General features: G+C 46.8%; 1 protein-coding gene across 1 annotated transcript in view; it reads left to right on the plus strand.

Annotated features, from left to right (window-relative positions):
- LOC116967400 (inactive carboxypeptidase-like protein X2) overlaps positions 1 to 22,819 on the plus strand; it is a 90,306-nt gene that overhangs the window by 22,516 nt on the left and 44,971 nt on the right. The window contains exons 6-10 of the mRNA XM_033013920.1: positions 651 to 764; positions 4,943 to 5,023; positions 6,175 to 6,255; positions 9,549 to 9,623; positions 14,587 to 14,649. Coding sequence (XP_032869811.1) covers positions 651 to 764; positions 4,943 to 5,023; positions 6,175 to 6,255; positions 9,549 to 9,623; positions 14,587 to 14,649 — 414 coding nt within the window. The remainder of the gene's footprint in view (positions 1 to 650; positions 765 to 4,942; positions 5,024 to 6,174; positions 6,256 to 9,548; positions 9,624 to 14,586; positions 14,650 to 22,819) is intronic.

The raw sequence follows: 22,819 nt of genomic DNA on the forward strand, positions 1-22,819 counted from the left end.
CTAACCAGGGACCGCGAGCTCCACGATGGTAAGTCCGCAAGCTCCCGAGGTTGGAGCTCCCGAAGTCAGTCTCCAGCAGAAGCCCCCAACTCCTCGATGTTAGGCCGCAGTGCGGACGGAGATACGATATGGAAAAAAATCGCATCTCCGTCAAGGTTTAAAAAAAGTACCCCCCCCCCACATTAAACAAGCTAAAGAACACTAAAACATACATTTAACACATACTATAAGACAACAAAGAAGGTAGTGACAGACAGACTGTTGGCGAGGCAGCCATTGCTGGCTCTTTTACTTAGGTGAGCAAAAAATAAGATGATAGTGGAATAGTGGTGTTTCTAACATCTTTAGATAGGCACATGGATGTGGATGGGATGGAGGGTTATGGATCACATGCAGGCAGAGGAGATTAGGTTAATGACATCATGTTTGGCACAGACATTGTGGGCTGAAGGGCCTGTTCCTGTGCTGTACTGTGCAGCGTTCCACAGTAGGCAATAGACAATAGGTGCAGGAGTAGGCCATTCGGCCCCTTGTGCCAGCACCGCCATTCAATGTGATCACGGCTGATCCACCTTCTAAGGTCTGGAATTCACCATGCGAGGAAATTAGGTGCAGGAGTCATTCTTCCCAAGTGTTCCTCTTTGTTGTAGATGGGTGGAGCAACCCGGAGAGCCAACCAAATAAACCCTCCGGCACAACATTGGAGAAGGAACTCGAGTTTGAGTTGGATATTGAGGAAGTTGAGACAGATGAACACGGGGAATGTGAGTATTTGTCCTTTTTCCTCCACGGATGCTGCCTGACCCACTAAGTTTGTTTTTCGCTTGAGTACAGCAGTGCTCTGTTCGTCTGTCCGTTCTAATACTGCTTCACAAATGACAAACGGCAAATGCACCTCGTAACAACACCTTTACACAGGGGATTCAAAGCTGCCATGAATACACATGACCTGACACCGTAATCCGGAAAACAAAATTATTCTGCCCATTCTGATTTCCTTCCTGCCAGTCGCAGCTCAGAAATATAATGCACTATCAAGAAACAGAGGGCATAGGTTTGAGGTGAGATGGGGCAAGATTTAATAGGAATCTGAGGGTGGTTGGTATATGGAATGAGCTGCCAGTGGAGGCAGCTGAGGCAAACACAGTGGGATATGGGCCAATTGCAGGCAAATAGGAGATGGGGCATCTTGTTTGGTCGTCATCCAACATGTTGACAGAATGCGTGACAGAGTGCACCATTTTGCCGTTTCTGGGGATTGCCACGAGGAGACTTCTGTCATGATTCCCTCCATGCTGTACGACTCTATACTATGCAACTGAGATTTCATTCCAGTGCCTCTGGATCCAGCAGCTTCTAATCTGCAGTCAAGGAAGCAATTGGGTTTGCAAGCCCTGCCAACTCAGCCTGGACCAAGCTACAAATCAGATGATTGGAATGATCCCACATGAACTCAGTTTGCATTCATGGCTCACAAACCCCAACGTTTGAACGATATTACCACAGTGTTGATGCTAATCGGAATTCATACTGCCCAGCTACTATTAGAAACATAAGAGAGTGTAAAGAAGGTGACATGGAATTAGACGTCTATTCAGAGTTACCCATTCTGAGTTTTTTTCAATATATTTATAATGTGACAATATATCATAACTTCCTTTAACTCAGTAATCTTTACTGGAACAAGGGCTTGAATGAGATTCAAGGAGATACAAGAAACTGCAGATGCTGATTTACAAAAAAAGACACAAAGTGATGGACTAACTGAACAGGTCAGGCAGCATCTCTGGAGAACATGGATAGGCACTGTCTGAGTTACTCCAGCACTTTGTGTCTTTGCTTGCAAGAGATTGTTTACAGCCAGTGATGAAAAAAACAATGAACCACAAAGGATATGACTAATGGTGGAGAATTAAATAAAAAAAATAAGATTACTGGAAATACAAGGTCTGTTCAGCATTAAAAGAAGACAACATTATTGTGACAGCACGGCTGAAGTTGATGACCCGGGTTCAGTCGGGGCATCATCCTATACTGCCTATGTGGAGTTTGCACGTTCTACTATTCCCATCCATATCCATGTGCCTATCTAAAAGTATTTTGAAAACCACTATTGTATCGGCTTCTATGGGTTTTCATAGACCTCTAGGTTTCTTACCGCAACCTGAAGGCACACCAGTTGGTGGGTTAATTGGTCATTTTAGACTAACCCCAGTGTGTTGATGAGTGGAAGAATGTAGGGCAGGGGTCGGCAACCTTTGTTGCCAAGGGGCCAGGACGTATGTCTGTGACGGGCCACATCTATCACATGTACACATGGATCCCGCCGTGGATGGCAGGCATCAAATCACGTGCTCACATAGATCCAGCCCGTTCGAGGACGCCAGCCGGAGCACTGAGCTCAAATATCACACTCACTCGTCCCCGGCCTATTGACAACCCCGATCCCCACAGTGAAGCCCAGACACAGAAGTTGCACGGCCGTGCCGGCGGCTTTGCGCAGGATGTGGTACAGCCAATCACCTTTCAGGTACCGGAGGTAGAAAAAAATGCTGGAGAAACTTATAGCAGCATTCTTTTCTACTTTAGATTTTTGCAGCATCTGCAGTTCTTTCTTAAACATTCCAGGTACTGGAGATGACGGAAGTCTGCGGGCCGGATGATTTTGGGATATGGGCCGGATTCGGCCCAGGGGCCGTAGGTTGCCGACCACTGCTCTAGGGGATATATGTTGCAGGGTACATTAGTGAGGGAAAGAGATTGCTCAAGAAAGAACTGTAGATGCTTGAAAAATCGAAGGTAGACAAAAATGCTGGAGAAACTCAGTGGGTGAGGGAATAGGTGACCTTTCGGGTCGAGACCCTTCTTCAGACTGAAGAAGAGATTGCTCTGTCAGACAGCATAGCTTTGATAAATCACAATGACCTCCTGAGCTAAAAAACAAAGTGCTGGAGGCGCTCAACGAGTTAGACAGCATCTGTGGAAGGAATGGAAAGGTGATATTTCAGTCTGAAGAAGGGTCTCAATCCAAAACGTTGTGGCCATTCCCTCCACAGATGCTTCCTGACGCCTTGAGTTCTTCCAGCACTTTGTGTTTTGGTCAAGATTCCAGCATCTGCAGTTTTCTGTGTCTCTGAAATAATCTTCTATTTTGTAAGGAGATATAGTCGTTTTTGCAGAACCCTTCAACAGCACCAAGAACCGCTATCCAGAAAGAATTATTTCCTTTTAGATGCTGAATATCCTGCTGTACTTTTCCACTTTACCAATGGTTTGGATTTCAGTTTTACACTTCAATGCTTCAGCTTTCTTCTGGTTAATTCACCCAATTTTGATTAAAATAGGGACGATAAAAGCTGAATGGAAGGTAATGTGTAATAACGGAATGGCAGCAATATGTGGCTGCACTGAATGAAACTACAGTCTATCACCTTGGCCACTAATACAAAGGGTCCTTCTCTTCTGAGGCTGCCCACTCAGGATCAAAGATGACTTCAGCTCCACTCCAGCTTTGCGGTTTCATGAGGTGGTCCATGAATCATAGGTCTACACAACATGGAAACAGGCCCATTGGACCAACCCATCCATCCCGCCCAAGTTGCTTAGTCAAGCTAGTCTAACTTCCCTGCACCTGTCCCATATCCCTCCAAACCTTTCCTTTCCACGTACCTGTCCGAGTGTCTTTTAAACCTCAATTACTTAATCTGGCAGCTCATTCCGTGTATGCACCAACCTCTGTTTGAAACAGGTGACCCTCAGCTACTCTTTAGATCTTTTCCCTCTCACCGTGAACCGATCTCCACCTTTAAACTCACCTACACTGGGGAAAAGACAGTGGGTGCTAATTCAAGACCGTGGCTATTAAAGACTAATTTGTAAGTTCTAGAATCGCCTACTAGAGTCATTGAGTGATACAGGGTGGAAACAGGCCCTTCGGCCCATATTGCCCACACCGACCAACATGTCCCAGCTACATTAGTCCCACCTGCGTACGCTTGGTCCATATCCCTCCAAACCTGCCCTATCCATGTACCTGTCTAACTGTTTCTTAAAGGTTGAGATAGTCCCAGCCTCAACTACCTGATCTGGCAGCTTGTTCCATACACCCACCACCCTTGTGTGAAAAAGTTACCCCTCGGATTCCTATTAAATCTTTTCCCCTTCACCTTGAACCTATGTATTTGAGTCCTCAATTCCCCTACTCTGGGCAGGAGATTCTGTACATCTACCCGATCTATTCCTCTCATGATTTTGTACATGTCAAAGGGTGGTGAATCTGTGGAATTCATTGCCACAGACGGCTGTGGAGGCCAAGTCAATGGATATTGTCATGGTGGGGGTTGATAGATTCTTGATCAGTACGGGTGTCAGGGGTTATGGGAATAAGGCAGGAGAATGTGGTTGAGAGGGGTATATAGATCAGCCATGATTGAATGGCAGAGTAGACGTGATGGGCCAAATGGCCTAATTCTGCTCCTAGAACTTATGCATCGAGTCTGCTCCGACATTCGGTCACGGCTGATCTACTTTTCCATCTTGACCCTTGTCCTGCCATCATGTTTGATGGCCTTACTAATTAAAAACCTATTAGTCACTGCTTTAAAAATACCCAATGACTTGGCCTCCACAGCCATCTGTGGCAATGAATTCCACAGACTCACTATGCTCGAAAGAATTTCCTCCTCATCTCCATTCTAAAGGTACATCCTTTTATTCCGAGGCTGTGCCCTCTGGTCCGAGACTCTCCCAACTACTGGAAACATCCTCTCCATGTCCACTCTGTCTAGGCCTGTCTAATAGTGCATTTTGTCTCCATCTATTAGAGTGTCTATTGTGGGACCTCTGGTGTTCAGGCTGCTCGCCAGAGCTGATTGAGTGCAATCGGGGTGGATGTCTAGAGATATTGAACTGCAGGGTCTATGATGAAATGTATGTTTTTCAGTACAACCCAAAGAGTCCAAAACTGACGAGACGTATGACTACGGAGATATATGGGACGAGAACCCTTGGGATGGAGACACAAGTAGGTATTCTTGTACAGTTTGTATTGTTATGTTTTGTAATAATAGATGCACAGAGTCTCTTGCCCAGAGTGGGAGAGTCAAGGACAAGAGGACATAGGTTTAAGGTGAAGGGGAAAAGATTTAATAGGAATCTGAGGGGTAACTTTTTCACACAAAGGGTGGTGGGTGTACGAAACAAGCTGCCAGAGGAGGTAGTTGAGGCTGGGACTATCCCAATATTTAAGACACAGTTAGACAGGGACATGGATAGGACAGGTTGATTGGACAGGTTTGTCTGTAAGAATGCAACACTCCCGTTCCCTGTAATATCTACGGTGTACAGCATGGCTGTGCCAGTGAGGAAGTCTGGTTATGTTCCGGGGAGCGCTCCGTTCGCTGGCCCGCGGCAGCCTGAAGCGGTCTCCGGTGGGGAAGCACCGATTCAGGACTTACCTGGACTTTACCTTGTCTACACATCTGGATGCCACAGATGTAGAGTGGAGGCTGTGGAGGGTTGAGGTCCCGACCACGGGGGGAAATGGAGGAGGACTGGCCAAATGTTGTGCCTTCCACCACAGTGATGAATGCTGTGGTGGATGTCTGTGTTAAATTTTTATTGTGTATTGTGTGTTCTTTTTTTATTGTACCGCTGCTGACAAATTCATTTCACTTGCACTTTATGTGCAAATGACGAATAAAACTGATTGATTGATTGATTGATGTTGCTGATACAATAGGCTCTCCATGGACCCCATGTTGGGGGATGCATGGCTTCCAGTCCAGTTCTGCAATGCAGAAGCCCCAGTCTCTCCTACTGGTGGGACAAGCTTCCTGAAGGGAACAGGCTGGTGGGTAGTTGATGGGCGCCATCCGCCATTGATGTTGGGCTTCTCCTTGTCTCATGGAACCATTCTGAACACCCGCTCTACACTTGCACTGTGCCTGGGGATTCCCAGCAGTGAATCCGAATACTCAGGAGCTGGGCTTTATCCAACAAGACTTTGATAAGGTGACGGAATCTTTTTCTATCTGCTGCAGCAGGTTCAGGAATAGAGTGGGACTATATTTTGGGACTCTGGTGTAGGCTCAAAGCTGAGTGTAATGAGGACATGGATCCATGTGGGGAACGTTGGATCATGAGGTACTTTAAGATGCAACATATGTTTTTCAGCACAATCCAACGAGACCGAAACTGATGAGACCTATGACTATGGAGACACATGGGAGGAAAACCCTTGGGATGGTGAAACATGTAGGTATTCTCTTCCTTGTGCTGTAACTTTTTGTGATAATAGTTTCTTTATGTGATTCTGGAGTAGGCCGCATTAAACAGGTTGTTAAATAAGATTCGTAGGGCTGGCCACTGGTGTGCACGTGCTGGTGAGGCAGGGCGTGGGAAGCAAAAACAAATAAAAAAGCGAATGGTATGTTAGCTTTCATAGCAAAAGGATTTGAGTACAGGAGCAGGGAGGTTCTACTACAGTTGTACAGGGTCTTGGTGAGACCACACCTGGAGTATTGCGTACAGTTTTGGTCTCCAAATCTGAGGAAGGACATTATTGCCCTAGAGGGAGTGCGGAGAAGGTTCACCAGACTGATTCCTGGGATGTCAGGACTGTCTTATGAAGAAAGACTGGATAGACTTGGTTTATACTCTCTAGAATTTAGGAGATTGAGAGGGGATCTTATAGAAACTTACAAAATTCTTAAGGGGTTGGACAGGCTAGATGCAGGAAGATTGCTCCCGATGTTGGGGAAGTCCAGGACAAGGGGTCACAGCTTAAGGATAAGGGGGAAATCCTTTAAAACCGAGATGAGAAGAACTTTTTTCACACAGAGAGTGGTGAATCTCTGGAACTCCCTGCCACAGAGGGTAGTCGAGGCCAGTTCATTGGCTATATTTAAGAGGGAGTTAGATGTGGCCCTTGTGGCTAAGGGGATCAGAGGGTATGGAGAGAAGGCAGGTACGGGATACTGAGTTGGATGATCAGCCATGATCATATTGAATGGCGGTGCAGGCTCGAAGGGCCGAATGGCCTACTCCTGCACCTAATTTCTATGTTTCTATGTTTCTAAGATCATAGCGGTTTTTACATTATAATGCTTTGTTCTGGGTGTATTCTGATTAACCTCCACTACCAAGAAGGTTTAGGGCAACATGTACATGGAAACACCTCCACATGTAGGTGTCCAAGTCACACTTTTCTTATCTGGAAATACATCATCAGTGTATAATCACTGTGAGTAATTCCTGGACCTCCCTCTCCAAAGGCAAGGTGAGACCACAAGGAGATTTGCAACAGGTCTCGACTGCCCAACACCTCCTGAAAGGTAGAGACAAAGAACTGTAGATGTCGACATACCAAAAGAGGCACAAAGCACTGGACCAAATCAAGGGGCTGTCCCACGTGGGCGACCTAACCCGCGAGTTCTGGCGAGTTTGCCCTCGACTCATACTCGCAGCATGGTCGACACGAGGTCGTTGGAGGTCTTCATAACTTTCCTTCATGCTCGAGAGTAGTCGCCGTGTACTCGAGGCCTCAGCTAGGTCACGGCGTTTTTTTGAATATGCTTTTCAATAAAAAATGCCCGCGAGTAAAAAAGGGTCGCCATGGAAAAAATCTATACTTTTTATATTCGTAGGTTTAATCCTAGTAGGTCGGCATGTTAGTCGTAGGTTATCGAGGGTAGTCGAATGTAGTCGTAGGTAGTCTTCAACATAGTTGAAGGGAGGTCGAAGGAGATCAAAGGAGGTTGTCTTCACTCCACAATTCGATGTCCAATTTTCCCGAAGTTAGTTGCAGCGAGTCATTGCTAGTTGAAGCTGGTCTTCAACATAGTCGAAGGAGGGCTTCAACATGTCACTTTTTCAAACTCTTCTAAACTCACCAATTAGGTCGCCCAAGTGGGACAGCCCCTTCAGCATCTCTGGAGAACATGGATAGGTGACGTTTCAGGCCGGGATTGTTCTTCAGCCTTCTTCAGTCTGAAGAATGGTCGCGAACCAAAATGGTCACCTATCCATATTCCCCTGAGGTGCTGCTTGACCGACTGAGTCACTCCAGCACTTTGTGTCACAAAGGCATTGAAGGATAGGCAGTAAATGCCGGCATTTGCAGCATTTATCCAGCCCCTAAAAATAAAAAGAATAAATAAATAAATAAACATAGAGCAGTTCCACTCCTTTAATGGTCTCTGACGGAAACACTCAGCTGTTTCATTCATCTAGGATACTAACACATACAACTGCATTCCACTCAATCAGATGAACTGCCACTCACTGGGTCTCAGTGAGATTGACTATTTTTCCACCTGAATACAGGTGGCATTACAGAGGTCAAAGGCAGCTCGCACACAGTCTGTCTATCGAGATGTGTTGTCATCTGCTTCCAGCTGCAGCTGATGCTTATTGTCCAGAGGGGTTTCCGTATCTGGAGGTGTATCAATGAGGCTTGTGTGTGGTCTGGACCAGATGCTTTGTATGTGCTGCACTAATCATTCTGAATGCAGACGAAGCTGGCACGAGGCATCATAGCGTTCAGTTTGATTCATTAGTGGGAAGAGTCAATGGGGCAAAGTGTTTTATTGTTATCTCTCCTGAAACAGAACAATGACATTCTTACTTGTAGCAGCTCGACAGGTATAATACTTAGTAGATGCCACGATAAACAAATAAAGAATGTCAATAAATTAAATCAAAACAATATGGTGCAAAAACAGAAGTAAAGCTTCAAGTCCCTCGTGCACCCCAGGCATTTCATAGTTCGGAGTTTAACTGGAGTTTGTCGTGATCAACAGCCGAATGTTGGTTGGGAAGAAGCTGTTCCTGAACCAGGACGTTACAGTTTTCAGGCTCCTGTATCTTCTTCCCGATGGCAGAAGTGAAATGAGAGTGGGACGAGGGTGGTGTGGGTCCGTGATGATGCTGGCTGCCTTTTTGAGGCAGCGCCTCCTATAGATCGCATCGATGGTGGGAGTATTATACTTTAATACAGTAAAATATACTTCATGATGTGAGGCATTGCTGCAGTCATGTAAATCTTGATTCACCAGGGAACATGTTGGCCGGTGTGGGCACGTTGGGCCGAAGGGCCTGTTTCCATACTGTCTTCTTCTCTCGTGTCCATCTTCCATGTTTCCAATGTTGACATCGCTGTCATCGTCCGTCCTGTATAGGACGCAAGCATCCGGCGACAAGCCATCACTTGTTGCAATAGATGACGGTGGGAGCAGAATTAGATCAAGATTCTTCCAGTTTCCAGCCCCGCGACGTGGACGCTTCTGCTATGGGGACTCCACGCTGTATCACTCTATGATATTAAAAAATAAGAACATCACAGCTGGTTATATTGGAAACAGGGCGTAATGAAATGGTGACTATTGTCATTAAGATGAGAATATAACTGTTCCATTCTCAACATCAACCTGCCGGTCGGTGAACATCAGACAAAGTTGTATTGCCTGGGCTGCAACAATACACACCGAGTTTTGTGCTTCTAAGTCTACAGATAAAATCAGCAATGTCGAATGTTGTGTGTTTTTCAGCACTGCCGATAGAACCCAACCCTGATGAAACGTATGACTACGGAGATACTTGGGACGAAAAGCCTCGGAAAGAATGTAGGTATTTGCTGAAGCAGGAGAAGTGGGCAATCATTGACTCGGGCAGCATTTAATCCCCAGAATAGAGTTGCTTGTCTTGCCATGGCCTGGACTGAGAGTCTGGGTTTGTGTCTACATCAGTCCGAGTATGAGCAGTAGTGTCCCTCACCTGAAGGACATCAGTGAAACAGATGGGTTTTGGTGACGTCAAGTCGAGTTTACTTCACATGCACGGGTCCGATGATGTAATGCTTGCAGCATCATTACAGGTGCGTACACTCAGACAAGCACACAACATGCATAAATTATCCATAAATTAAACATAAAATGGCAGATACATTTCTGCAAGACAGCAACTTGAACAAAAAGACTATAAATAAAGACCAGGGGCATTAGTGCAAAATAAACATGGTGGCGCAGCAGTAGAGTTACTGCCTTATAGTGCTTGCAGCGGCAGTGACGCAGGTTCAATCCCGACTACTGGTGCTGTCTGTACGGAGTTTGTACGATGTTCTCCCTGTGACCTTGAGTGGGTTTTCTCCGAGATCTTCGGTTTCCTCCCACACTCCAAACACGTACAGGTTTGTAGGTTGTGTGGGAAGAAACTGCAGATGCCGGTTTAAACCAGAGATAGACACAAAAAGCTGGAGTAACTGTGCAGTTTAGCTCAGTCTCAGTTTCTAAGATGATCAGCTTCAATTGTTTCCTTTAGAGATACAGAGCGGAAACAGGCCCTTCGGCCCACTGAGTCCGCACTGGCCAGCGATCCCCACACAATAGGGAAATTTACATTCATACCAAGCCAATTAACCTACAAACCTGTACGTCTTTGGAGTGTTGGAAGAAACCAAAGATCTCGGAGAAAACTCACGTGGTCACGGGGAGAACGTACAAACTCCGTACAGACAGCACCCATAGTCAGGATCGAACCCGGGTCTCCGGCGCTGCAAGCGCTGTAAGGCAGCAACTCTACCGCTGCGCCACCATACCGCCCAATTGTGTCCAATTAGGTCAGTTGGCTTGATGTGTGTGTAAATTGTCCATAGTGTGTGTAGGATAGTGTAAATGTATGCGGTAGACAAAAATGCTGGAGAAACTCAGCGGGTGAGGCAGCATCTATAGATGCTGCCTCACCCGCTGAGTTTCTCCAGCATTTTTGTCTACCTTCGATTTTTCCAGCATCTGCAGTTCTTTCTTAAATGTAAATGTATGGGGATCGCTGGTCGGCACAGACTCGGTGGGCCGAAATGCCTGTTTCCACGCTGTATCTCTAAATACTTTAAAAAACAAAACAAAATTCAGGTGTGCCGCAGACATCAACATCATTTAATCCTCCCTTCAGTGTTCAGGCTGTCTGTTTCGGAAAGCAGTCGTCTCCTTTTAGTTCCACAGGGAAACAGGATTTGAGTTAGCAACCAGCTTGTGTACCAACTGTTCTGAAGATTGACCAAATCAGCAGCAGGATGCCAAAATGACATTCGGTTCAATTCATATGTTGTTCAAATCCCAATGGGAATAAAACACACACAACAAATAAGATATGATATTTGCTCCTGTTAGTGCTTCTTTTCCTTGTCTTCTTTTGCACAAATGAAGAATGTATCAAGTGGAGACACAATGTGCTGGAGTAACTCGGTGGGTCAGGCAGTGTCTCTGGGGAACATAGATGGGTGACGTATTGGGTCAGGACCCTTGTAAATCATCATCTCTAGTTCATTGTTTTAACAAAGCATCAAGTAGTCTCGGTAATTGTCTATCTCAATGTAAATAATTATTCTGTGGGGCCCTATTACTCAATTTCCATTTTATGTCTGTGTTCTGATTTTTAAAAGACGTCATCACAGGGATAATAAAAGAAAGTTCAAGAGCCTGGTGTCGTTTCTAGAAACGCTTCAGCTCAGAAGACCTTTGTTTGCATAAACTTTTAACAAAAAGACAGTAGAGACATTATTCAAAGATAGACACAAAATACTGGAGTGCAGGCAGCATCTCTGGAGAGAAGGAATGGGTGACGTTTCAAGGCAAGTCAAGTTTATTCGTCACATACACATACGAGATGTGCAGTGAAATGAAAAGTGGCAATGCTCGCGGACTTTGTACAAAAAACAAACAAACAAACAAACGACAAACGTAATGGAACAGAATCACATATTCTTTGACATATTACATATTGTGGGCGGAAGGAAAATGGGAAAACAACAGCAATTTAAAAAAAAGCAGTAGAGTGGTACAGTAGTTAGTCCCTGGTGAGATAGGAGTTTACAGTCCTAATGGTCTCTGGGAAGAAACTCCTTCTCAACCTCTCCGTTCTCTCAGCATGGCAACGGAGGCGTTTGCCTGACCGTAGCAGCTGGAACAGTCCGTTGCAGGGGTGGAAGGGGTCTCCCATGATCTTATTGGCTCTAGAGTTGCACCTCCTGATGTATAGTTCCTGCAGAGGGGCGAGTGAAGTTCCCATAGTGCGTTCGGACGACGTTTCGGGTCGAGACCCTTCTTCAGACTCTGTCTCGACTCGAAACGTCGCCCATTCCTTCTCTCCAGAGATGCTGCCTGTCCCGCTGAATTACTCCAGCATTTTGTGTCTATCTTCAGTTTAAACCAGCATCCTCCCTACACGTACGATCATTATCTGCCCACTGTATCCAGTGAAAAGAAATCAATAAGTGGATGAACATGGGTTAAAATGAAGGAAGGGAGGATAGTTGGCTCTGTTGTGTAATCTGGTTATTGGACTGGTGTAGCTGTGATGGAGGTCTGTCTCAGTGGCTGCAGATGATGTGTACGACTTTCCGTCATCATTGGGGAATTGAAAGAAAAATAACTCCTGATCCAAAATAAAGTGAGTGTATGAATAGTAGCAGCCAAATATCTTGGAACAATCACGTAACCACGAACTATAATGTCACTGTGGCATGGATACGGAGATCGGCAACTGGTGCTCCATTCTAAGTTTAATGCCATAAAGAGTTATGGACCATAGATTAACACAGCACAGGCTCTTGGACCCACAATGTCTGTGCGGCACGGTGGCGCAGCGGTAGAGTTGCTGCTTTGCAGCGCTTACAGCGCCAGAGACCCAGGTTCAATCCCGACTACGGGTACTGTCTGTATGGGGTTTGCCATTTAGAACAGAGTCGAGGAAACACTTTTTCTCACAGAGAGTGGTGAGTCTGTGGAATTCTCTGCCTCAGAGGGCGGTGGAGGCAGGTTCTCTGGATGCTTTCAAGAGGGAGAGAGATAGGGCTCTTAAAAATAGCGGAGTCAGGGGATATGGGGAGAAGGCAGGAACGGGGTACTGATTGGGGATGATCAGCCATGATCACATTGAATGGCGGTGCTGGCTCGAAGGGCCGGATGGCCTACTCGTGCACCTATTGTCTATTGTCGATTGTATGTTCCCCATGTTACCGCGTGGGTTTTCGTCGAGATCTTGGGTTTCCCCTACACTCCAAAGACGTACAGGTTTGTAAGTTAATTGACTTGGGATAAATGTAAATTGGCCCTTGTGTGTGTAGGGTAGTAGACTCGGTGGGCCGAAGGGCCTGTTTCCACACTGTATCTCTAAACTGAATATGACATTCGGTGATCCATTCCCAGCACTTCCATGTACCTATCCAAAAGTCTCTTATACGCCACTATCATATCTGACTGCACCATCACCCTGGCAGCACATTCCGGGTACTCACCCCTCTTTGTGTGAAATAAACTTGTCCACATATCTCCTTTATATGTTGTCCGTCTCATCTTAAAGCTATGTCCTTTAGTATTTTACTAGACCAAGTGGGACCCGTTGGGTCCCATTTCCCCAAGGCAATATTCCACCACTGACCCATAGCCCCCAACTGCGCAGGCCTGAAGATAGACACAAAGTGTTGGAGTAACTCATCGTGACAGGCAGCATCTCTGGAGAGACGGAATGGGTGACGTTTCGGGTACAGACCCTTCTTCAGCACTTTGGTATAAACCAGCATCTGCAGTTCTTTCCCACACGAAGAATCAGAGACAGCATGTTCAGGAGAGAATTTATGAAATATTTATTTGTGGAAAGGGTGGCATAAATATGGAGCTCTGGGTCGGAGATGATTGTTGTTTCCAATTCTAATTGTTTTTCATTAATTTATTTTTGAAAACCCATCAGGTGAGGATTGAACCAGGCCAGGTTTTGTTTTGCATTAATTTAGCTGCCATTGTTTACCTCAAGACTTGAGATGAAATCCTGCTACCCTCTTGCCCAGAGTAGGTGAATCGAGTACCAGAGGACATACTGTAGGTTTAAGGTGAAGGGGAGAAGATTTAATAGGAATCTGAGGGGTAACTTTTTCACACAAAGAGTGGTGGGTGTATGGAACAAGCTGCCAGAGGAGGTAGTTGAGGCTGGGACTATCGCAACGTTTAAGAAACAGTTGGACAGGTACATGGACCAAACAAAGGCAGGTGGGACTAGTGTTGCTGGGACATGTTGGCTAGTGTGGGCAAGTTGGGCCAAGGGCCTGTTTCCACATTGTATCACTTTATGACTTTATAACACAAACTGCAAATAATCCGTGCTTCAGAAGTGGATAAAAATAGAAAGGTGTAGTGAGACCAAGTGGGTAGAGCAAATGGTTTTATGACAAAACGTTACTTGAACTACACGAGCACTTAGTCGCGGTTTTTTAAGCTCTTGTCGTTGCGAAGAGCACTACTTACTGAACAAACTAAAACCCCGCGAAAAACCATGTCACGTGACAGTCCCGACTCCTGACGAGGGTTCTGCATGCACAGCTCAACCACTAGATGCCGCTACAGAGGGAAGGTGTACAGGTATTTTGGGCTAAGTACTGGATACGTGGAATACAGGGGTGGGGGGTGTGGACTGAAGACTTTGAACAAAGAGTTTGGACAAATCATCTAGCCACACAAACCACTGCACTGAAAGTTCAGAAGATCAGGGGTGTCTGAAAAGAGCGGCTGAACTGACATCTTGTTTTATGCTTTGCAGCAAAACCTAAGGAGACACCAGAAGAACCAGAGTCAGAAGAATATTATCCACCTCTAGGAAAAGGTGAGTTGAATTCTTGAGACCATAATTGGAAGTACTTTGCTGATTATTTAAGCAGGCTGATGTACCCTCTAACATTGTCCTCTTTACAGTTTACCAATACAAGTTGAATATCAGCAACAGTTCTCTCAAAGGTCTGAGCATTTCTTGCTCCTCTTGAAAATGGGACTGATCGACTGATTGATTGAAAGATATGGCATGGAAATAGGCCCTTCGGCCCACCGAGACCATTGATCATCTAGTTCACACGAGTTCTATGTGATCCCTCTTTCTCATCCACTCCCTACACATTATGGGCAATGTTAGAGAGGCTAATCAACACACGTCCTTGGGATGTGGGAGGAAGCTGGAGCATCCAGAGAGAACCCACATGGACACAAATAGAATGTGCAAACTCCTCACGGACAGTACCCGAGGTCAGGATCGAACCCGGGTCACTCATTACACACATTATCAGATTGTGACATCGGTTTAGGATGACATGGAAATGGTTTACTCCTGGGGCTACAATGATCTACTCTATTAATCTCACGTTGCGTGACTGATGCTTGTGGCTTTGGCTGGAATTATCAGACAATGCAAATGTTTCCAGTGTTACAAAATGTCCCTTGTGGCTTAAGGACTCCGATAACGAGCTGTGTGGTGTGATGATGCGTTTAGTTTATGGCCAGCGTTCCATGAGGGAGATTTCTCAGCATTTATTGTTTTGCATCTGCATCAACTTCGGTAGAATTCTTCATCATTGCTGTGCTCTGCAGTAAATGAGTCATTCTACTAACGTTGGTGCATTCTTTTAGTTTATGAATTACATTCATGTGGCCAGGCGGCATTATATTGTAGGGAGTGACAAAATATTACGCGACAGACTTTTCCCCAACCCTTTCCATGAAGTATTTCCATCCCATTAGGAGGGGGGGAGAGAGGGAGAGAGAGAGAGGAGGAGAAAGAAGAGAGGGGAGGGGGAGGGGGAGAGGGAAAAAATTGTAAATTATCTGCCTCATGCATTTTGTTCAGGATTGCCTCATTGTACCACTCGACCCGGAACGCCACCCATTCCTTCTCTCCAGAGATGCTGCTTGACCTGCTGAGTATTGGGCCTGTCCCACGAGCATACGACTCCATGCGGCAAGCGCGACCTAACGTGGTCGCTTGAGCCGTACGGCCTCGCGGGGCCGGTCCCACTTCGATCGCCGGAGACACATGGAGTTGTGCGGAGCTGGTCCCGACATCGCGCGGGGCTCCGAAAAACTAACACTGTCTAGAATATTCCGTGCGGCAACGGCCTGCCGGCCCGCAGCCGCCTCGACACCGTAAGCACCGCCTCGACGGGCGTGTGCGCAGCGTCTTGACGCCGTATGCAATGTCTTGACGGCGTATGCAGCGTCTTGACGGCGTACGCCTTCACTCGAACTTCTCGTCAACTCGTACAGGATCACTCTACCTCCGCGCAGCCCCCGCTTCCGGTTTGGTCGCGCTTGCCGCATGCAGTCGCATGCTCGTGGGACAGGCCCTTCACCCCAGCATTTTGTGTCTACCATTGTAAAGTACTGGTTGGTGTCATGGGGGGGCGGGGGCTGGAAGTCAGACCTATTAGGATGGCTTCTACCACCGTGATACTGTGCCACAGCAGCTATGTGGTTGGCGACTGTAATGGGCCTGTCCCACTTACGCAACTTTTTCAGCGACTTCCGGCACCTGTCATAGGTTGTTGCAGGTCGCCGAAAATTTTCAACATGCGACCAGAAAGACACCACGACTCTTTGGGCGACTGAGGAGACGACTCACGACCATACAGGCGACACCCTGGCGACATGGTGAAGAGGAATCGAATATAGGAGCAAAGAGTTCCTTCTGCAGTTGTACAGAGCCCTAGTGAAACCATACCTGGAGTATTGTGTGCCGTTTTGGTCCCCTAATTTGAGGAAGGACATTCTTGCTATTGTGGGAGTGCAGCGTAGGTTTACAAGGTTAATTCCCGGGATGGCGGGACTGTCATATGCTGAGAGAATGGAGCAGCTGGGCTTGTACACTCTGCCATTTAGAACGGAGACGAGGAAACACTTTTTCTCACGAGAGTGGTGAAGCTGTGGAATTCTCTGCCTCAGAGGGCGGTGGAGGCAGGTTCTCTGTATACTTTCAAGCGAGAGCTAGATAGGGCTCTTAAAAATAGCGGAGTCAGGGGATATGGGCAGAAGGCAGGAATGGGGTACTGATTGGGGATGATCAGCCATGATCACATTGAATGGCGGTGCTGGCTCGAATGGCCAAATGGCCTACTCCTGCACCTGTTGTCTATTGTCTATTGTCTATAGTCACCCAAAGAGTCGTACCTTGTTCTGGTCGCCACTGGATTTTCAACATGTTGAAAATTTTCGGCGACCTGCAACGACCTATGACAGGTGCTGGCAGTCGCCGAAAAAGTCGTGTAAGTGGGACAAGCCCTTTACAGGCATTTCAATGAAGAAGCCCTAAGTGTCAACAGCATATATGTTTTATACTGCAGATGGATGAAGCTTCCAACCCAGTCAATGGGGAAGGGTTGGAATGTATCATTGGATAAGTACCAATTACAACTGTGAACATGGTAGTGGGTTGAGGGAATCCTCCTAATGATATCAACCATGCCAATCTATTTCTGTTGCCAATAATTACTCTCTGCATCTCAGTACCAAACGACTCATTGCAAAAAGCGGATGTTATTGTTCAGCCAACTATTTTCAATGGGTTGAGTTTTGGGCAGGATATCTCAGTCTCTGTGCTCAGGAGACAAGTGTCAGATGTGCTCTTAGCGTAGAGTATTTATCATCATTATCAAGTAGTGACAAATAGCACAAACGTTGGGCCAAGTTTTCCGCTCAAAAGCCAACACTTGTAACCCGCGACTTTGTGAGGCTTGGGATTCGCTGAGTACTCGCAAGCAGAGACGTCGAAGTCCTGAATTTCCACACGTTTTGCTGCTGTTCTGGTCCACTGTTGTGAATGTTGTAGCCACAATTATTTCGCTGTTTACAATAGTTACACAGAGAAATACAGGAAGGGAAAGAGGTAAGATTCAGCTCATTTACATTTGCCTTTATTAACTGGGTCATGGAATGAGAACGTCTCTGCCAATGTCAGGCATTACAGGCCATGCCTAACTGCTGCTGAATTGGAACGACCGTCAGAGTTGGTGGGTCTGCAGTTACTCGATCCATCATAGAACAATTACAGAATTGGGCAGCACGGGCGGCGCATCGGTAGAGTGCGTTACGTACAGCGCCAGCGATCCCGTTTCGATCCTCATTACACGTGCTGTCTGTACGGAGTTTGTACGTTCTCCCTGTGACCTGCGTGGGTTTTCTCCGATATCTTCGGTTTCCTCCCACACTCCAAAGACGTACAGGTTTGTGGGTTAATTGGCTTGGTATAAATGTAAATTATTCCTAGTGTGTGTAGGATGGTGTTAATGTGCGAGAATCGCTGGTCGGTGGACACGGTGGGCTGAAGGGCCTGTTTCCGCGCTGCATCTTTAAACTAAACTAACCAGGAACAGGCCCTTCGGCCCATAATGTCTGTGCTCAAAATGATGCCAACTAGCTAAGAACAAGAGAATTCCTTACCTGAAGAACCAGATGGGATTTTTTGGAGATTTCTTGTGCGTTAAGACTAGCTATTCAAATTCTGATTTTATTGAATTACTTAAATTTAAATTCTACAGCAATCTTGGTTGGATTTTAAATTGTGTCTCGGGATCTATGGCCTAGATCTGTGGTTCCTGCATCAGTTTCTATAGCATTCACTGAGTTACATTAACATTTTTATTGGTGTTCTCTCAGGGTTTCTAAGATTGTGGCTTCCTTTGCCAGGTCTTGTCTGCTTTTGTCCAGAAACACTGCTGTGATATTGCTCTCTCCCTAAGTCAATATTTATCGAGGTTTTGGAAGCTGCTATGTTGTTGCTGGCTTTAAATCATCCTTGCATTTGATCTGCCTCCTCCACCAACTCTAATCCCAAGTCAGAGCCAAATTTAATACAGTACAGATGTGCCAACACAAAGTGCTTGCATGTGTTACTGTGCATGTTAACTCTTCTGCTGCTATGGGCCTTTAATCCCACGCTGCGATTTTTTTGGCGACTGCGAACGTTAGTGACTGACGCCCTAAAAACCGTCAAGTTGTACCACATTCACCGTCACCGTCACTTCAAGCTACGACACTCCGTGTCAGTCACCTTCACAACACAAGAAGGTTACACCGAAGTATAATAATCACATTGGAAATGAACTTATCTACAATAAATCTAAGGACCAATACATTTTTAATGGATAAGTCGGCGCTTTATATACCCGCATCACCGGGTGTCACCCACAGGACAGCGTACGTCAGCGTGTGACAGGGCGCACGACATGAAAAGACACCCAGATGTCACCTGAAGATTTTGAACGTTACACAAAATCCAGGGGCGACAGGGAGACACCGTGCGTCACTATATGCGTCATCCCCGCGTCACGCCCCGATCATGCCGCGACATCCTCTTTTCAGGCCGCCGCTGAAAATGTCGCCCACGCGGGACAGGCCCTTTACTGTTGCAGGAAAACGTTCTAATTGCAATACAAAGGAAGGCCATTTGGCCCGATCGGCCCATGGTGTCTGCAACCAAGTGCTCTCCGCAGTTCCAAACACTAACTTCCTGTTCCCTTCTGACTTACACTCTCTGACAAACAGAAAATACAAAGTGCTGGAGTAACTCAGTGGGTCGGGCAGCATCTCTGGAGGAGTTGAATGGATGATATTTTGGGTCGGGACCTTCCTTCAGACACACACCCTTTCAATTTCCCTTTGATTATTTTGTCATTTGCCGACACAGAGAAGTATATTATAGTGGCCAGTTAAACAACTTGCTCATCTAGGGGTGATGCAGCAGTGGAGTTGCTGCCTTACAACATCAGAGACCCAGGTTCGATCCTGACTAAAGGGGCTGTTTGCACAGAGTTTGTACATTCACTTTATGACCGTTTGGGCTTTCTCCGGGTGTTCCGGTTTCCGCCCACACTCAAAAGGCGAACAGATTTGTTAGGTCTGTTAGGTTAGACAAGCACACCTCTTCAACCCTCACCCTGAACACCGGCGTTCCACAGGGCTGTGTGCTGAGCCCCCTCCTCTACTCCCTCTTCACCTACGACTGCACACCTGTACATGGTACTAACACCATCATCAAGGATGCAGATGATACAACGGTGATTGGCCTCATCAGCAACAACGATGAGTCGGCCTATAGGGAGGAGGTCAAGCTCCTAGCAGCATGGTGCGCTAACAACAACCTGACCCTTAACTCCAAGAAGACCAAGGAGCTCATTGTAGACTTCAGAAGGTCTAGGGGCGGCACGCACACCCCCATCCACATTAACGGGATGGAGGTGGAACGTGTCTCCAGCTTCAGGTTTCTGGGGGTCAACATCTCCGATGACCTCTCTTGGACCCACAATACCTCAACACTGGTCAAGAAGGCTCACCAGCGTCTCTTCTTCCTGAGGAGACTGAAGAAGGTCCATCTGTCTCCTCAGATCCTGGTGAACTTCTACCGCTGCACCATCGAGAGCATCCTTACCAACTGTATCACAGTATGGTATGGCAACTGCTCTGTCTCCGAACGGAAAGCACTGCAGAGGGTGGTGAAAATTGCCCAACGCATCACCGGTTCCTCACTCCCCTCCATTGAGTCTGTCCAAAGCAAGCTTTGTCTGCGAAGGGCGCGCAGCATCGTCAAGGACTGCTCTCACCCCAACCACAGACTGTTTACCCTCCTACCATCCGGGAGGCGCTACAGGTCTCTCCGTTGCCAGACCAGCAGGTCCAGGAACAGCTTCTTCCCTGCTACATTACTTAACTCTGCACCTCAGTGATTGCCAGTCAGACAGCCAGTCAGGTCAGGGCCAAACTAGGGTCTTTGAAGCTGTAAATTCTTTGCACTCCCACACCGGGTCCCTCTTAGTCCTTGGCGGCAAGTTCTCAACCGAACGAATGCCGGCACTCATGTGGGTGATGATTCTCCACCAGCCCGCCACTCTTGCCAACATCCCTCCTCCCTCACTGATGGCCCCCCACGCTCTCGGTCCCTCCTCACTCCGACGGCAGCCCTCACTCATCGATGGTCTTCCCTCACCGACAGATTCACTCACCGACAGATTCACTCACCGACGGCCCTCCCTCCCCGCTCTCTGACGCCCCCTCGCTCGGCCGCCGGACCCATCCTTGTCCCTTGTTCTCGGCATTGACCGACTCCGCGCCGGCGCTGACCGAGAGCGGGACAAATTACTGAACCGTTGTGCCACCCACATTGAAGTTAACGTCTCTTCAGTGGGCCTTGTGATTTCTGGATGTTGACTCAAGAAGCATTGTGGTAGCAATTGAAGGAGTAAATTGTAACCAGATAGTTCATGTACATTCTGGCTAGACTAATAGACTTAAATGCAGCCGTACCATTCAACCATGAAACTGAAAACTGCTCAAATTAGATCCATGTATTCACATTGAGTTTTCATGGTTTTTACATTTTGTGCAGCTGTACATCATCCCTTCCCTGTATTTCATAAGATCATCATTTTACAGAGGGCCGGTTGACCTACAAACCCCCACATCATTCGGGATGTGGCAGGAAACTGGTGCACCCACAGGAAACTCCCAGGGAGAACGTGCAATCTCCACACAGACAGCACCCGAGGTCAGAATGGAACCCGGTTCTGTGGCGCTGTGAGGCAACAGCTCTCAGAACTCATTCCAGGAATGAGTCTGAAGAAGGGTCTCGAACCAAAGCGTCGCCTATTTCCTTCGCTCCATAAATGCTGCCTCACCCGCTGAGTTTCTCCAGCATTTTTGTCTTCCTTCGATTTTCCAGCATCTGCAGTTCCTTCTTAAACATTCAAGGTATGAGTGGCTTCGCATATGATGTGCGCTTGACAGCACTGGGCCAGTACTCGCTGGAGTTTAGAAGGTTGAGGAGGGGACCTCATTGAAACTTACAGAGTAATGAAAGACCTGGATAGAGTGGATATGGAGAGGTTGTTTCCACTGCTGAGAAGAAGAAAGGTCTCGACCCGAAACGTCACCATTCCTTCTATCCGGACATGCTGTCTGTCCCGCTGAGTTACTCCAGCATTTTATGTCTGTCTTTGGTTTAAACCAGCATCTGCAGTTCCTTCCTGCAACATTTATCCAGCTTCCAACCTGCCCTAACTAGGAGGATGCATTCAGGTATCGGGCTGCCCCAAGAGAGCATGCACATGCGAGTACTAGCCTGGCCTGACAGAGCAGAGGAAAGTGAATATGTATCTGCTCTGGCAAAGCATATAATGACAAGCAGTAACAGTGCCCCGACAGTGAAGATCAAGTATTCACTTGTCCTGATAAAGCAGGAAGACGCAGGAGACTATTCTGTCCCAACATAGAACATATACTATATAGCACAGCATCAGGCCCTTTGGCCCACAATGTCTATGCCAAGCATGATGTCAAGTGAAGCTAATCTCCACATGATCGACATCCCTCCATGCCCTGCGTATCCATGTGCCTATCTATAACCCTTGATCGTATCTGCCTCCACCACCACCCCTCCCAGCGCATACCCGACACCCACTACTTTGTATAAAGAAATCTTGCCGGGCACATCTCGTTTAAACTTTGCCTCGCTCACTTTAATGCTACGCCCTCTGGTTTTTGACATTTCCACGCTGGAAGATATATCTACCTTTACATTATGTAGGAAGGAACTGCAGATGCTGGTTTAGACTTGAAGGGTCTCGTCCCGAAACGTCACCCATTCCTTCTCTCTTCAGAGATGCTGCCTGTCCCGCTGAGCTACTCCAGCACTTTGTGTCTAACTTCTCAATGCGCCCCATAAGTTCAAAATCTGACATTCTAAAGATAACAAGGCAAGTCTGTCCAATCTCACCTTATTGTAAATCCCACTAATCCAAGTAGCATTCTAGGAACACAAAAATGCTGGAGAAACTCAGCGGGTGCAGCAGCATCTATGGAGCGAAGGAAATAGGCAACGTTTCGGGCCGAAACCCTTCTTCAGATCTCATAGCATTCTAGTAAACTTCTTCTGCGCCCTTTCCAAAGCCTCCACATCCTTCCTGTAATAGGACCACAAGAAGTGAACACAAAACTCCAAACTTGACCTAGCCTGTAAAGGT

Source organism: Amblyraja radiata, chromosome 39, assembly GCF_010909765.2.
Source record: "Amblyraja radiata isolate CabotCenter1 chromosome 39, sAmbRad1.1.pri, whole genome shotgun sequence".
Taxonomy (NCBI): domain Eukaryota; kingdom Metazoa; phylum Chordata; class Chondrichthyes; order Rajiformes; family Rajidae; genus Amblyraja; species Amblyraja radiata.